Here is a 17,347-nt window from a genome sequence, read left to right as displayed (position 1 = left end):
AAATATATTTGAGGCAAAAAGACTAAAATGAGAAATATGATGTACCATCCATTGCCTGATTCTTACACAGAATGGTACTTAGTTAAGATATTTTATGTCATAAATGATTTCTGATGTATTATATGAGATATCTTAAATGTCGAATAAATAGGAAAACGGCTTGCCTTACAAAATTTGCACTTTTTCACTACATTTTCATGACATGATTTTTATAGACGAATCACAGGGGCTTGCTCCCACTATCAAATATGCAGCTCCACTAGTATATATAACCTACATACTAATGGGGCTGCATATTTGATAGTAGGAGCAAGCCCCTGTGGCTTGAGCTACTGAAAAAAAAAATGACCGATATCAATTTTGGACAAAGTTTTATTGATACATAAGTTATTGTGGCCTACATTTTAACTACATTGGCTCTAACATTAAGAAAAGGTAGAGCGGTTGTAGTACAATCGGTTGTTGTACAATCGCGTACACTTGTGACCACCTCGGTACACACTGCACTGTTCTCGTGCAAATGAATGCGATATCAATGAGAAATACTATTAACGCTAGTTTTTGCAAATCATTCATAAAACAAGAAATGGTATACTTTTGTTGTTGATTTGTTGCTTTAAATGATAATTTTTGATGATAATATAAAACCAGTCTCAATCTGGTAAATTCTTTTATTCCGTAGACTATATCACATTGTAATCTAATGTGGAGCGTTGTTGGCATATTCTTTTAATACATCAATAACAGTAAATCCCAGACAGGCGAGTAACTATCATTATAGACAACCAATGTGATAGGATAAATCAAACATATTCCCATTATTGCATAGTCATTTAGGAACTAATATACATGTAATTGTTATGTATGACGGAATTCTTTGTAATCATTTGTAGCATTGGAGAATAAAATCGGTAATAGAAGAGATATAAAATGTCGGTTCCTTCTGCAACAGCTGCTGCTTCTACTCGCCCGAGGAAAGATTCCCGAACAACAAATTGTAATGTTAGGACTCCAAAGCAGTCTAGAGTTGATGGTTTAGAAGAATTCCAGAGGTAAGTTTTAAATAAAATATTACTACTTATTATTTTTATCAATATATATTGTCTTCATCTTATGATGAAAATGTGCTTCTTTTTTTCGTGTCATCTCAACATTGGCATGAAACTCTTTGGGGCACTTAAACTGTCAATAGTGACAATAAGAGAGGTAAAAGAAACGCTTGTCAGTCATGACATATATACATCTTACGGTAATAACTTCCGTTAAATTATTTATTTTGAAAATTATGTTTATTTGTAGAAAATTGAAACTTATGTGCGAGTTCAAATTATAGTGGGGCAACATGCATATAGTTAATTTAGACATTAAAGTCGTATGTTGCTATCCTTTTTTTAATGTTCTAAACTTATACAAATGCATTCTGCTTGTTTTTGCAATCATCCAATTGAAAAGTGCTATTTTAAAAGCAGTAAAAGCATCTCCATGAAAAATACAATGATTACCCTTTGGTAAGTCCATTTTTGTCATCTCTAATTGTTGAAACCTCTCTCGCGTTTCATAGAATCAAACAATATTCAGTTTTGGACCTAATCGAGCGTAAGTGCTTTGAAGCACGAAATTTTGAAATTGAAATGGCGTGTACAGCGGTATTCTGGAATCATAAAAACACGTCTTAAATGGTTTAAGTGTACTGGTGCAAGCACGGTTCAGAAGGTTCCGTCCTATTTTCTTTTGTGTTATTATTTGTGAAAAAAATACAAGAATTAGAAAAAAGTTTCAACCACCGGTTTCCATCGTTTAAGATCTGCCAGTGAAGTTCATCATCAGTTACCGGTATCTGTATTGAACTTACTGTTTCATCAATTAACACTCACTGCACCATCATATGTTGACCTCTGAATATCTATTAAATATGATTACATGATAAATACTGGTATTGTATGTGTATCATCATTTCTATTTACTTACGATACTGATATTTGATTGGAAAAACATGCACTTGACTGTAGCGATCTTAGGAATGCATGACATCCTCAGCAACATTTCACCATTAAATTGTCCGTATCCATACTTCCCGTTCTTTTTATAACTACCACACAACTGGTTAGAACATGTTATTACAAAACTGAATAGGGAAATGGATATTAGAGAGAAATTTAATAGTTACACGAACTTGATGATTGAGCAAGATACCTGACCAATCTCCATTAAATATATGTGAATTTTCTTCTTTTATAGAAAACGAAGAAGTTCGTCTAAAACTGCAGCTGGTGACTGTTGTATTATTATAGTTCTCTGTTTACTGTTGGTTCTTCAAATGTTCCATGGAAGTCCAGGGTGAAAAATGTGTTGCTTTAAAGAACATTATCATCATATTAGTCTGTGGATGCTTTATATGAAGGAATTAGATGTGTAATGACAGTTATCAACTGTGTTAAAAACAGAGTAACTGAAAAGAGCGATTTTTTGTGTTTCCATGCTGGGCCGAATCATCATTTTTTTTTTGTAACAACTTGATTATGTTTTAGTGCCTTGCTGATTTTAAGTCGTTGACAATAAGAATGGCATAACTTCACTACAAATGGCCATCAAGACTTTACTGTAAGAAGCATATCACTAGTAATACGCACCACATTCATTCATTTGGTTTATCAATTATAAGTTTCGAGCACTCCACCTAGTAACAGATTTAGTTGGAGATTGGAAATTGAAAAAATGATAACCTTTTTCCTTGAATGCCATCAATATAAAAAGTTCATTAACATGCGTGTTCGACTTCTTACATGATTTCAATGCTATTACTCTCCACAAATCTATTAAACAGACAATATTGTAAACATTCTTCCGTTCTGACGTATTCCAGAAAAAAAACAAAAACAAAAACAAAAAAATAAATTAGAATTGAACATCAACACCTGTCATACGGGTCTGATTTTTTTCCCTTATTATTAACACAAGAAAATTTATTGATACAGTCTGTATTTTTGCCGTGGAAAAAATTGGGACCAATTTTGTTTTCACTTAGCATGCTTCCCAATTATCATTGTTTGAGTAAAGATCATGGCCAACATTTTTTCCGAAGCAGTCGGTATAGTTTCACTTTTTACCCTTTAACCTTAAAGACGCTCTTCTATGGAAACGCAAGTCACCTGATCGCAGTTCTGTTTCCCGATTGGCCAAATACTGATAACTTTGTTGCATTGAAAAAAAACTGTATCGAAAATTCAAATTGCGTGCCATGTGTTATTTCCTGAATGAAATGTAGAAAATTATAAGTAAAAAGAACATATTTTACTGCGTCGACTATCTTCACATTACCGCTCTCTGCAAGTAAATAAAATGGTAATTGCCTAAATGGCGACGTCGTTCATTTCTACTTTCCAAAAATCCATTTTGGAAAAAAAATATACAGTGATATTTACTTGAATTACACGGTTACCTGATATGGGCATTCAAAGAAAAACAAATGTGCGTGTAGTATAATTTTTGATATGCACACAATATAGCATGACGTGCAAACATATTTTATATTTTGCGTGTCCCTTTCATAACTGATAGAATTGTGATTATTTAAATGTATTACTGTATCTTCTTTCTAAATGCTGAATAAATTAACAAAATGTTTATTGTATGTCGTATAATGATGTTTTAAACAAGTTTCAGTAAAATGGTTGAAGTAGGCAAGGTTTGTTTCATCAATTATGTATCTGTTGATTTTTTCCAACAGTAAGTCAAAGTAATATAGAAATGTCGTTTTGTTGAAATAAGTTTTGCGTTGATCGGATTCTGCTTGACATATGACAGAATATCGGATTTTTCAAATGAAACTATCACGATTGAGACAATTCATTTTATAACCCGGGGTCAATACATTGTATCTCATTGCTACTTAGTAGTATGTTATGAAACATTTCATGTTATTTAGTTAATTTTTATAACTATTCTCAATAAAAAAAAATAATAATAAATGTAACTATGTATCAGTGAGTTTATGAAAAACCTGTGCTTTATCGATGATCGATCCCCTTTAAAATTAATACCGGCTTATACTAAGCGGGCAACCGGACTTCACCAAAACAATTTGAAAGGATAAGCATCCTCTGTGTTTAAGCTTCGTTGTGGTTTTATTTTACTTATTTCATTTACTTTTGCGTCATGAAAGTTATGATATCGTATTCCTGAAAACGAAAAATAAATAAGCAAATAAATAGGGGATGATGAAAAGAATGAAATACAGATCTATAGGAGTATGACATCGGAAGTATACATATATTTTTTGTATATCATAATCAGACGTCCTCTCTCCCTGAATTAATACGTCTATTTGCAACGATTGCATCAGAACCAATCAGACTCCACTAACACAAGTGGTTGTTGTGTGTCATATCTTTTTTCCATTTCTGCAAATGGTTTTGATTATGTAACACCGGACTGATGTAAATCATTATAATGCTGCTGTAACAAACCATGAAAGCACGTAGATGATTCTAATACACTCAAAAATAATCTTAATCGTGACTTGTAATAAGAGGCCTATGGAACCTGTAAGAGGATGAATTCATTAGCTAAACTGAAAAAAAGCCCAATCAAACAAGACCCTTCTGTTTTTAGTGTATTCTAGACAACAACAGAGGCGACCTAAGATTATGGACTTAACAAAGGTGATTTTTGGAAGAACAAAATCTTAAACCCCACGAAAACTGGTAAAATGGAATTAATACTTGAATAACGTTTTGAATTGCAATATGTATTTTCATGAAAGATAGTTTCCAAAAACCATTCAGTTAATTTATTTATTTATTTATTTGGTAATTTTAATTTGATTTCGTCTATTAGAAAAAAATCTGAGGCCCCGAAACCAGCTTTGTACTTCCTTGCTGAAATTTTCACGATCCTGTGAATTTTCGTGTTAATGTAGAAGATACTGAGATTTAAGTTCAATCTGTTAATTACATTTTTACGCTGGCCGAACAAATATTAATCTAATGGATTTTTTAAAACTTGTAAGGAATGTTGACAAAAGAAGAAAAGCTTAAATCATACTGAAATTTATACTATATAAATGTGTGTATACCTTGAAAGAAGACCTCGACATTTTATTCATATTAATTCTTGATATTGCATGCAATAAAGCATAGAATGACGCAATATTAAGTGGCACTATTATACTTTCATAGTATACATGAATGATACTAACTAACCATACTGATAGCAATTGCCTTTCAATCATTGCCATGACTGAACGTTTATTCGAATAAGAAGCGGGTATGACAAGGGTTTATATATTTTATAACCATGTATGGCACTAAACACTGATTACACATAGGTCACACTTTAATTATGTCGATAATTCAGACTTAAAAGTCCATTTCTTTAAGACGTAACTTTTCTATTGTCGACTTGATATCTAATTATCAGCCAAAGTCTTAACGCTCAGACTTGTCTTTGCAAACTGGTTGTATGAGGAAGAAGAATGATTAATCCTTTATTTTGGGGTTTAACAGTCCATATAGCTTTATACATTCCTTGCCAAATGCAAATGTCTAAAGCTGAAAATGTGTTGATATTCCAATGTGGTTTTCCTTCTCTCATCTGTTACTTAATATAATGTGTGAAATTAAGAATTGGCACAACATATTTAGTAGGTTGTTGATGTCCACCGTTCATGATACATTATATTATTTGCATTATATATTTGTATCCACCGTACAGTTGTTTCATCATACTATGATGGTTTCTGGTATACACCTTACATGCAGATGATATGTAACATACTTCAATGGTTGTTGGTTGATACAACGTACTTCGGTGTTGTCACTATCCACCGTGCAGTGCAACGTATTTTGATAGTTGGTGTCCATCGTACAGTTGACACATCGCACTTTGATGGTTGTTTGTATCCACCGTGCAGTACAACGCATTTTGATGGTTGTTGGTGACTTGGTGTCCATCGGACATGCAGATGATATATGTAACGTACTTCGATAATTGTTGGTTGATGCAACGTACTTTGATGGTGTTTGTATCTACCATGCAGTACAACGTACTTAGATGGTTTTTGGTGTCCCTTGTACATGAGATGATATACATAACGTACTTCGATGGTTGTTGGTTGATACAACGCATTTTGATGGTTGTTTGTATCCACCGTAGAGTACAACGTACTTAGATGGTTATTAGTATTTAATGTGCAGTGAACACAACTTATTTTGATGATTGTAGATATCCACTGTACAGTTGGCAGATTGTTGATATCCACCGTACAGTGTTAATGGTTTTGTTATCCACCGTACATTGTGATGGTGATTAATGTTTAGCTACCACCTAATTGATGCAACATACTTCGATGTTTGTTGGTATGCACCGTGCAATTCATTCTACATTACTCCGTTGCCTTTATTTTCTCCCATTTCGCCCATTCATCTCTAATAGTAGATTCCTATCTATTTTTTTCTCGGTTAAACTTATAAACAATCAGTTAAGACTCTCATTACTGCTTGTGCTTCACTGCAAAATCCATTTAAATAATGAAATAAAAACAATCACAATCTGACAGAACTATTCCCATCACTGTTGTCATCGAGTGTTGATTGTTTGCCATATTCTTGAATACATCGATATCTGAGAAAATAACGACAGGCGAAAGGTAACTGCAACAGAAGACACTAATACAATGAAGTATCCCATGTTCCCAAAAAGATATATTTTTATTTCCTTTTTTCATATGCAGAGAATATGCGGATCCTAGGGGACCCCGGGAGCCCGCCCCTTTATGTGCTCGAAAAAAATGGATGATTACAGTAAAAATGAAAATCACTGGAGTTCTTTAAGGTCAGTCAGCGAGCCCCTTTACGGAATTTCCGGCCATGATCCGCCGCTGCAAAGTCTCTGCATGTAGAGATTTGAGAGGAAAAAAAATAATGTTTACCGTTTAAAGCAGAACTTCAATGTATATAAACATCAGTAAAAAATGCATCAAATTAAGTTGTCCATAAGAGCTCTATGAAACATTGAAATGTTGTCACGATGATTCTATACCAAAATGGAAAAAAGAAAACAAGTCAACATACAAGCTACTAGAATGTAATAAGGGTGGTACCAAAAAATTATTCATTAAGGAGGTAGACCTAGGGTAAGGGACTCAACTCCTACAAATCATTGGAACGTTTGTATTCAGCATTTTTACATCAATCTTATGTAAGCATCAAATTAACTTGGACTGATTTCATTCTGTTTCAAATGGAAGCTTGATAGGCTTTGGCGAAATTAGATGTGATACAAACATACCACTGATCTCAAGAGTTATGTACCTTACCCTAGGTCTACCTCCTTAAGTAACCAAACAACTCTATGGAGTTTCAAAATGCTCAAGATTTATTTTAAGCTGTGGAATCGATTGGTTTAACAGATGGAACAGGCAATGAATTATTTCTTTTACTTCATTTGTATACTGATCTAGCACCAATCCAAAAAGTTAAATTTATTGAAAAATAAGGAGAAAACGCGGATTTTAACTGAAAGCCGATTTATGCAAGCCGACCATCTATAAATGGCTTTTTGGTTTGATTATGACTAAAAATTACAAATTGCAACGAAATTAAGCAGTGTTAACATTAACAATCATAACACATTCGTTGAATCATTGAAATAAAAATATTACGTGTCAGCTAGCAAAACACTTCAATATTTCTTTCCATGGGAGGTCAAGTTTCAGTAGAAGATTATATTAAGTAACCATTCTAACCCTGGATAAAATCTATAGGTTGTCTTAAAAAAACGGAATTATGGATAATTCAAACAGTCAGCTGGTCTAATGATGTTATTTATCCGTTTGGTCTTAGGCAATTAGTCGATTCATAAATATTTATACAGAAATAACTAACATGACCCGGACAGTGGATAAGTCATTTTTCTTGAAGGAACTTCCAGCCTCATTTTCTCTTTGATATACAAGGTAGCAAACGTTCGTAGAATCGTGCCTTTTATCGTCCAAATTTGCGTTTCTCGTGGGGGAATCTTTTGAAATTAAAAATGGTCAGACACCCATTAGCTTAAAACCATTACAAACCTTTATTCAGATTTACGGTTACCCCTCGATTAATTATATAATGTTGCACTTTTCCACAGTCAAGAGATGCCGTTCGCTAATGTATTTTTGTGTACCGATATTTTGTATTTTTGAGACTTTAAAATGTGTAGAAGACAGCATATAATTGACATTTTAATTCACCGATTTGTCATCGTCATCATAAGTTATTTCGCCTTTCCTGAAATAAATGCAAATTTAAAAAAACATCAAAAGATGCGGTCTAGGACAAAGGCCAATGGATACAATATAAAACATTAATCAACATACAGAATACTAAAAGTAAATAAGCAACCCATAGTCCGTCAGACTTAAACATTATGGACTAGGGGCAACCTATGGTCCGTCTAAGACTTGAATAATATGAACCAGGTGCATTGGTAGGGTAAGAACATGATTCCCGCTTTCCAAAGAACACCGAGGCCACTGAGACGGTCATGCCATGCTAGGCTCCCAGCAATCTAATTATAAGCCGATCTCGCATCTCCCGGTTTTCTGTTATGTCACGCCACATAACAGAAAACCGGGAGCTGCGAGATCTGCTTTTAATTAGATTGGGTTCCCACTATCGTACGATTAGCTACGATTGATACGTAACTGATCACGATCGATAATTTGATTGATTGATTGTTGGGATTTAACGCCCGAGCAGCAATATTTCCGCCATATCCAGGCGATGAACGTGATATGAATGACAAAATGAACATGAAATGATGATGAAATGAAAAATGGGATAGGACACAAGGACAATATGGTCGACAAATTTCATTGCAACTGGAAACAGGGAGAGGTGGTTTGTGGTCAGGTTTTCCATATTACGGCATGATGACCCCAGCATGTAACATGCCAAGGGTACCCATTCCACCATCTGGAGCGCACAACCCAATTGCTCCGTGGAAAGAGCGCCTTGACCTCCCCCCCCCCCACCACGGGGCCAGGGTTCTGAGCACTATTCAGTCGTCTTTTACGACAAGCTCAATGCTGGTGCGGATCGACCTATTCTTTTGACACCCGGGCCCGCACAGGGCTAACTGATCGTGAAACCTTTTTTTTCTAGAATTACATGTTTGGATACGATGTGAGTACAAGCGCTTGGTTACGAGTAGATACGATCTGATGCGATACGATCACAATTTTCAATAATGATTGATTAATTGATTGTTGGTGTTTAACGCCCGAGCAGCAATATTTCAGATATATTCAGACGATGAACATGAAATGGATGATAAAATGAACATGAAATGGGATGATGAAATGAAAAATGGGATGGGACACAAGGACAATGGGATCGACAAATTTTGATTGCCACTGGAAATAGGGAGAGGTGGGTAGGGTCGGGCAATTTAGCCTCCTGTGGCGGAGCCCTGTGGTTCCCACTCCGGGATAATACCACAGTAGGGTTCTTTATAACGTGCGAGAAACGTGGCATCTTTCCCAACACGGTGCACCACTATGGTTTGTGGTCAGGTTTTCCGTATTATAGCCTGACAACCCCAGCATGTAACACACCAGGGGTATTCCACCATCTGAGGCACACAACCCAGTTGCTCTGTGGGCAGAGCGCCCTAGCCCCCGGCTAAGGTTCTGAGCACCATTTAGTCGCCTTTTACGCCAAATTTACCGCTGCTGCAGGCCTATTCTTTTGACACCCGGTCCTCAGGTGCACGGGGCTCAAATTATGAATATCACGACATGTAAGGATACGACATACATTTTGTTACGACCGAATACGTTCAGATGCTATTGTCCCGGTTATGATATGATCAGGCTCTGATACGATCATTACGATCGATGTTCAAGATGAAATACGGTGTGGAACAATAAGATACGTTTACAAACGATACTAAGGATTAGATACGATTAGAGTTGGTAAAAATTTCACGATTACATGAAAAAATATCATGATTCGCTACGATTCGATCCAAAATGGTGTCTATGTTATGCCCATATATATTTCATTACTGTACACGTCTGTGCAGAGTGCGCATCATAGGTAATGAAATACTTAGAACTCCGAAACTTATGACAATGTGACATTTTCCATTTTAATGTACGCATATATAAAGAAATTAGAAAAAAAGATAAATGACAGGGCCATCAGATACAACGCCTAGTTCAAAGAGCAAGGAGGAAGGAAGCAAGAAGGCATTTTGGGGTTCGGTCATGGATAACCGAGGAGAGGAGACAGCAATTTGGACATTTTTTCTAGTCTACTATACACACAGTGGCGTTTTAAAACTACACAAAATTAATACAACAGCTTTTTGATGAGGTGCTGCAAAAATTACTCCAGCTATTGAAAGGAAGTGGACAAGCATAAGAAGTCCTTTTGATCAGCAGGAATCAAACTAGCAAAGACCATCAGACATCTTGTCACTGGAGACAGCTATTGTAGAAGCATTCAAAGACGACGTTCAACCTACCCTTGACAAATAAAGCCTGGCGATAATTGGCAAATTAAGGTTCACATTACCTTTCGATAAATATGGCCTCAACTTCACCACTAATTTCCCTCTTATTACAGATAAAACTGTGTATCTAGAACAATTTTAAGGCATAGCATATCCCCTAGATATTACATTCCGTACCACTTCTACAACTGCCGGTTTTTGGTGACTTCTTGATAACAATATATCCGACATGATTTTTCAAACCATTGAACTATTTTAATTTTATCAACTCTGCAAAGGATTCTTTTTCCATACCACTTCTAGCAATAGAAGATGCCCATTATAAATTTATCTGGATATAGCTTGGTGGTGGTCACATGTCAGACGCTCAGAATTTTAGCAACTTTGAGCTCTTCAACAGTCTAGAAGATGATTCCATAGGTCTTCAGCCCCCTTGTCCTTTGACAGTCAACCTTGATAACAGTGTAGAAATGCCATTGTTTTATATCCCAGGGGATGATGCCTTCGCTTTATGGAACTATCTGATGAAACCATATAGCAGGAGATGCATTTGTGGGGAGGACACAATTTTCAACTGAAGAATTTCGAGGAGAGGAGAGTGGTGGAAAATGCCTATGGCATACTAGCTAATAGATTCCGGTGTCTTCTGGGGACTCAAGAGTAGAACCAAATACGGTTAAAGATATTGTTGAAGCGACAACAGTTCTGCATAATCTACTGCGATTTAGGCATTCAGATATTACACCACAAGAGGCAGATCACGAAGATGAAAACAACAATGTCACTCCTGGGGCATGGAGGGGCCAATGTGATTGGCCAAATGCAGATCAACAGAATGCACCTCCTAATTCAGCTACTGCAGACAGAAAGCATCACAGGGAACTTTTGAAGGCGTACTTCAACTCGCCCCAGGGTGCATTTGGGTACCAGGAAAACAGTTATTGACATCGATAATGATAATCATAATTTAATTGATTGTGTATGTTGATGCAGGCTTGTTCAGCCAAAAGAGCATCATTACTTGCAACATCTTTGAAATCCGCAAGGCGTTTACTGTAGAGAATCAGAAACGCTATTATTTCTTCCAGCTCTTATACCGTAGCCGGCTTCTCCGTGATCGTCTCCGGTTCAGCTGCAACCACAGCCTTTTCCTTTCCTTCCCTACCTTAACCCTTTTGTGGTATATTAATATAAAGGAAAAGGCAAAATTTGATCAACTGATACTGACAATATTTATGCAAATCATATGCGAATATATATTAAATACTGAAATTACGAGTGCAAGAAGTCGCTATACAATATTAGCGACTTAATAAGATTTGTAGTCATATATAAATGATGAAATTACAATTACGGAACGTTTCCATTTCGTTAAGATCGTCTTTGGAACTTGTATTGTGGAATTGAAATGGATAGAGACATGAGAACTGCATATATTTATAGAACGATCGTACGAGTTATGTTAAATAGACTTTGAGCCCGCAGGATAACGAGGGAGGCGGTTTTATAAATGATTTGTGACATGAATTGACCACAACCATGCATAAATCGATCATTGACTAATACAATGAGAAATACACAGCCACGGGTATTTTGTGATCTGCCCAGTCGGCATTATATCAAAGATAAAAGTTGACCATCGTGGCAGATGGCTGGCCTCTGCTGCCCGTTTTGCTTGAGATGTACGATTTGGTGCTTTTACAGGAATGTATTGATATTCAGATATGCTGTCCTAATATAATATCGGCATTTTTTTCCCATAAAAACACTAATTTACATTTGTAACATGGATTGAGAATTTTTTTTTTTCAAATTGGCTATTATTTAAAGGCGGAATCCTATTCGTGAGAGGCGGAGTTATCCATGTGCAATATTTAATATGCTAATAAGGTTGGATATTGCGTGATCTTTTTTTTCCAATTGAGTTCTATGGGAACACGCGTGACATTTCATGCAATATCATACAAGATTTCTATTCAGAGCACACTTGCTCCTCTAGGTTTACTTGGGAAAATGAACAAAGGAAAAATCTTAATTCATGTTGCAATATTTGTATGTATTTTGATTCATGTTTCGTCTATAAGGTATGAGAATCCTATTTCTATCCAGACTTAGTTGCTTCCTTAGAAAGACTCCCTCTAGATCTTGCTAGCTTCTGTTTTAAAAATGTACACTTACCCAAAAATACTTGACAAATATCTCTCTTTTAATAAATTCTAAGCATTTAAGTATATTAGTATTCAGACAACTGTTTCAAATAGTTACCACATGACACAATAATTACGCCTCTCTTAAATTAATTTTGCACATACAAAATCATTTTGACAAGTTGCAATGCACAAGTTATCAAAATAATTTTGTACGTGCAAAATTAATTTAAGAGATGCGTAATTATTGTGTCATCTATATATATATATATATATATATATATATATATATATATATATATATATATATATATATATATATATATATATATATATATATATATATCAGTTTAATTGAAATTAGTTAGCTGAATTGACATCGGTTATTTCCCTTCTTCCGTGTGTTCTCTTATTTTCGTGGACTGCTTGTCAGTATAATATTATTAAAGATCGAGGTGGACAGAAATATCAATATATATACTATTTATTCATGATTTTGTCGATTGTATAATGCAAGCAGAACATTAAATGGTGCGCTCGATTCTCATTTAATGGGAAGGACCTGATGAACGCCACCATAGAATCTGGGGAAATTATTTTAGCACGAAATTTTGGGTTTTTTTATGTCTTTTTTCTACCTCCAAAATTTTCTTACTAACTGCAATATCTAAAGCTTTTTTTGTTAACTCCAAGTAGATAGTTTAGGGAATGTAATTTAATCACTTGCAAGTTTTGTAAAATAACACAATGTATATTACATTTTAAAAATTTGGTAAGTAACAATTATCATCAAAATATTCAGAGCTGTAACTAACTATAAATCTGATAGTATTGTTAAAAACATGTAACGAAAACTTGATGCCTGGTCCGTGTGAATAGCTCAGGTTCAGCAACTTTTGTAATATTTTCGGACTCGTCTGGTTTTATCCATTTCATAACATAGATATGTTTTTCCCAGTGACCACACTTTCATCAAACACGGTGTTATTTGAGAAATTATTATGAAATCCTTGTAAATTCTTCAAGGTATTTTCATGGTAAACCTACTAAGACAAAACCTGTAGAAAGTCAAGAGAAATCATTCTCCGGTCAAAACCCATACAAACAAAGCTATACATGGCTGGATCTGCAAAATGTACAACCAAAACGCTTTCAAAACTTTTAACTTCTATACTCACAGCGCAAGCTGTAAAAAATGGTCTCCAGTCCCTTAACGCCGCTCAAGTTACTCCCGCTGTGGTATCAATTCAGTGGATCCTGAAAAAAATCTAAAGATCTGGAAACCTTTAATTTAAGGTTATTATCCGAATACAATAGCATTAAAACCTATTATTTTTCAACTTTTTATACTTCTGTTCCCCATACTCTGTTAAAATCGCGACTCAAATACAGACATCGTTGTTAGTTAAAAAAAATGACGGTACACCTAGATACAAATACATGTATGTAGTACTTGGTAGATTTTTATATAGAAAAACGACAACGTATTTGTCCAGTATGAAGGACGCGATATTCAAAAAACGGTCGGCATTCAAGCAGTAACAAATTGTGCTACTCTACTCGCATACCTATTCCTTCACTCTTATGAGGCTTACTTTATAGCTGATCTGATCCAAAGCGAAGAACATCGATTAGCCAGATCATTTGATCCCACTTTCCGCTATATGATTATCGTTAAACAATCTTAGTTTCGGGGATTTTATACATCGCATCTACCCCAAAGAACTTTAGATAAAGGATATTACAGACACTATGAAATTAGCCTCTTACCGTACCTACACTTACAGATTGAGGGAAATTAAAGGAAAACTATTGTCAGGAACAGGATTATGTTGCTACAAGATTGAAATCATCACAGCAGAAGTTGTATAGTTGTCATCACTATGATGTACTCCTGGATCGTTGTATCCATCTGCACGATAAGACCCGATTTGTTCAACGTGTCATAGCTCCCTTTCCTCTTTCGTCTACCCTGGACTTGACTTTTCAAGAGCACCTCGCTTACCCTACCAGTGCACACGGTTCATGCTTCAAGTTTGAAGTGAAGTCCGAGTTGGTTATACAGCTTTGTGCGTGTTTGTTTTGATTGTTTCGATTTCTTTGTTTTGTGTGTCTCAGTCTCATCATAGACCTGCTGCAGGTCTATGGGTAGGGTCTAAAATGTGTAACCCGTACCCGTACCCGTACCAACTTTTCCCCGTACCCCAAAAATGTTTTGCTAAAATATTCATTTTTATGGTATGTTAAGAACTGGAAATTGCAGGAGGCCTGGAAAAGTCCGTTTCAATTATTTTATCATCTAGAAAATGATGTATATATAATTTCTGATATTGCTTGTTTGATCAGTTTTCTAAAGTCAAAAGGTCTAAAAGGTCTAACCGGAAGTTACCGTACCCAACACTATTTATTGACTTTCTCACTGTCCTGCCCTGTCCGAATTTTACGTTTTTTTTCTAAAGTCATTAAGTTAAAACTTCACCTTAAGACTTTGGATAAGGTTTTGAAATATTTGATTTTGTTTTAAAGTAGTCATTGAATTTGAATTCCACACCGTACCTAGCGTCAATCCCCGTACCAGCAAAGAATGGATACTATCTTATCCAGAAACAAAGTCCCATAAACAGAGTCTGATGCAATTTTGACTTATCGTCAATGAAAATTTTGATAATATTATAACCATCATGTCATTTCGTAAAAATGTACCAACTTTCAGCTGGAATTAGCAAGTAATAATGAAGAAACTGGGAAAATAGTATTTGGGTATGGCCTCATATAATTATTTTTCATATACGTTAAAAAAGTCAACAACAAAATTTGCTTCGTTAGCGATTAAAATATCAGATATATTGCATGCTATATTTGTACTGAATGTGTTCCTACGACAAGGAGGACTTTCGATTTGTGTAACAAACCGGAAGTCACGTGATCATGCATGGAAACAAACCAACAGCGTGATGGTCTTCTCTCTAACTTTTTGGAAAATATCAATTTTAAGAATGTGACAGTGGAAAATATGATATGAGTAGACAGGAGATTTATAGCTCCTTGAACGATAGAAGTAGAATGAGGCCAAGTTCGGCTGAGGTAAGAACATGGAGTATTGTATTTCGATGAGTTCACTTTTGTCATCTGCATCTTTCTTAGTTTCTGTTTTAGTTCAATGTACGTTTAAATTGTTTAGAGGTGGTTACATAGTTATTCTCATTTTTTTTAAATTACTTTAATCAGTGTTGCAAGTCATATTAACAAAATGCCGCTGACATCATGATTATTTGAACTATTTTGTCATCAGTTGAATTGTTTGATCTCCCCATATGCTTATACAATGTATGCATCGAATGATGTTACATGGTTTGAAATTTTGATCACTGGTTATGATATGACATTTTTATCTCCATCTCCCACAGATTTAAACTTGCATGGAATTACAAAGGAATATGTATATGCCCTTGCATATAAATAATTTTCTTTAATTGATGCAACCCTCTCTGAAAAAAACTTTTTAAAGTATCTTTTCCATTGGAAATAAATTATTTCAGTCATAAATAATCAAACCAATGTGGTTGTGTATTTGAAGTTGGCAAGTTAACCATGTCCTTAAATCTTATAGGCATAGTCCCTTTATATTTATTAAAGATATGTTTGTTTAATTGCCTCTATTGTTTTTGACCTGGTTACTACATGTGTGCAATAGAACTTTAACAATACTGAATACACTAAAAGAGTCCATGATAGCATTACGCATATTTATGTATAGGTAATTGAAACTTGAGACATCTTTGAAAAACTTTTGGCGTAGATGACATTCTCGATAGTATATATAATTGTGTGTTCTATTTAAATAGCATAATGTTATTTACTGGATTGAACGAAGGGCTAAATAGCTTTTTGTTTATAGATAATCGCTAATACTAATTTAAACTGAAATCAGAAATAGTGAATATACAAATGACTAACTTACTTTTAACTTGTTTCATTAATACTTTACTTCTGTTACAAAATCAGTAGATATGCAGGTTTAGTTCACAAGTTTCTGTTGAATATTTTGTTGCACTGAAATGTTAACAGTCAACATGGTAAATGAGGAAGGGTTTTAATCAATGTGTCAAAGTAATTGTATAATAAGACCAATTATTGCTATAAATGGGTTTCTTTTCATGATAGTAAATAAAAACAATTACATTTTTTTGCTATAAATTGATGTAAATGTTATTAGCAAAAAATTAATATTTATCATATGGTAACTGTTGCATAAAACAGAAAAAAGCTTTTCTGGTATGCTGCCTAATATTACTGCTTTAATCTCCACTATAAAATTACATGTTCTACAATGGTATTGTAAAACCTTGTAAGAAATGATGTAATAAAAGATTTTGGTGTGCTAGCAACATAACACTTCAAATTTGTTTGTATTTATTTATTGGTCAATATCTACGTTTCTTTGTTTGTTTAATAACATACATGTACACACCAGTAATTATTCTGAAACAAAGATATTATTTCAAAATTTAGAAACAACATACTTATAAAATATAATTAGTTAGTCAATAAATCAGTACTCCTTGAATAAATGATTTAAAACATGTAGATAACTGACCTGGTATTCAATCTTTTAAGTTTTAACTGCAAGTATATGCCAATTTTATGATAAATTGCAGGGCTCACAGCACTTCAAAATAATAGGGAGAAGTAACTTTCCCCTG

At 34.6% G+C, this 17,347-nt stretch overlaps 1 protein-coding gene and 1 long non-coding RNA gene across 9 annotated transcripts in view; both read left to right on the top strand.

Moving 5' to 3' along the window:
• Window positions 1-728: 728 nt before the first annotated feature.
• LOC148628932 (uncharacterized) lies at window positions 729-2,894 on the top strand. Its single transcript, XR_015914549.1, has 2 exons — window positions 729-1,052; window positions 2,239-2,894. It is a non-coding gene; the product is annotated as an uncharacterized LOC148628932 (long non-coding RNA).
• Window positions 2,895-15,555: 12,661 nt separating this feature from the next.
• Window positions 15,556-17,347, top strand: part of LOC148628931 (uncharacterized) — a 49,008-nt gene continuing 47,216 nt past the window's right edge. For all 8 annotated transcript variants that reach the window (XM_088541068.1, XM_088541045.1, XM_088541011.1 and 5 more), the window contains exon 1: window positions 15,556-15,728. In XM_088541068.1, the coding sequence (XP_088397194.1) occupies window positions 15,663-15,728 (66 nt within the window). In that variant the 5' untranslated portion in view covers window positions 15,556-15,662. The remainder of the gene's footprint in view (window positions 15,729-17,347) is intronic.

The sequence above is a fragment of the Perna viridis genome, chromosome 1 (assembly GCF_037379345.1).
Source record: "Perna viridis isolate PV_CMFRI_1.1 ecotype Kerala chromosome 1, ASM3737934v1, whole genome shotgun sequence".
NCBI classification, from domain to species: Eukaryota; Metazoa; Mollusca; class Bivalvia; order Mytilida; family Mytilidae; genus Perna; species Perna viridis.
This window is presented reverse-complemented; position numbering and strand designations above follow the sequence as displayed.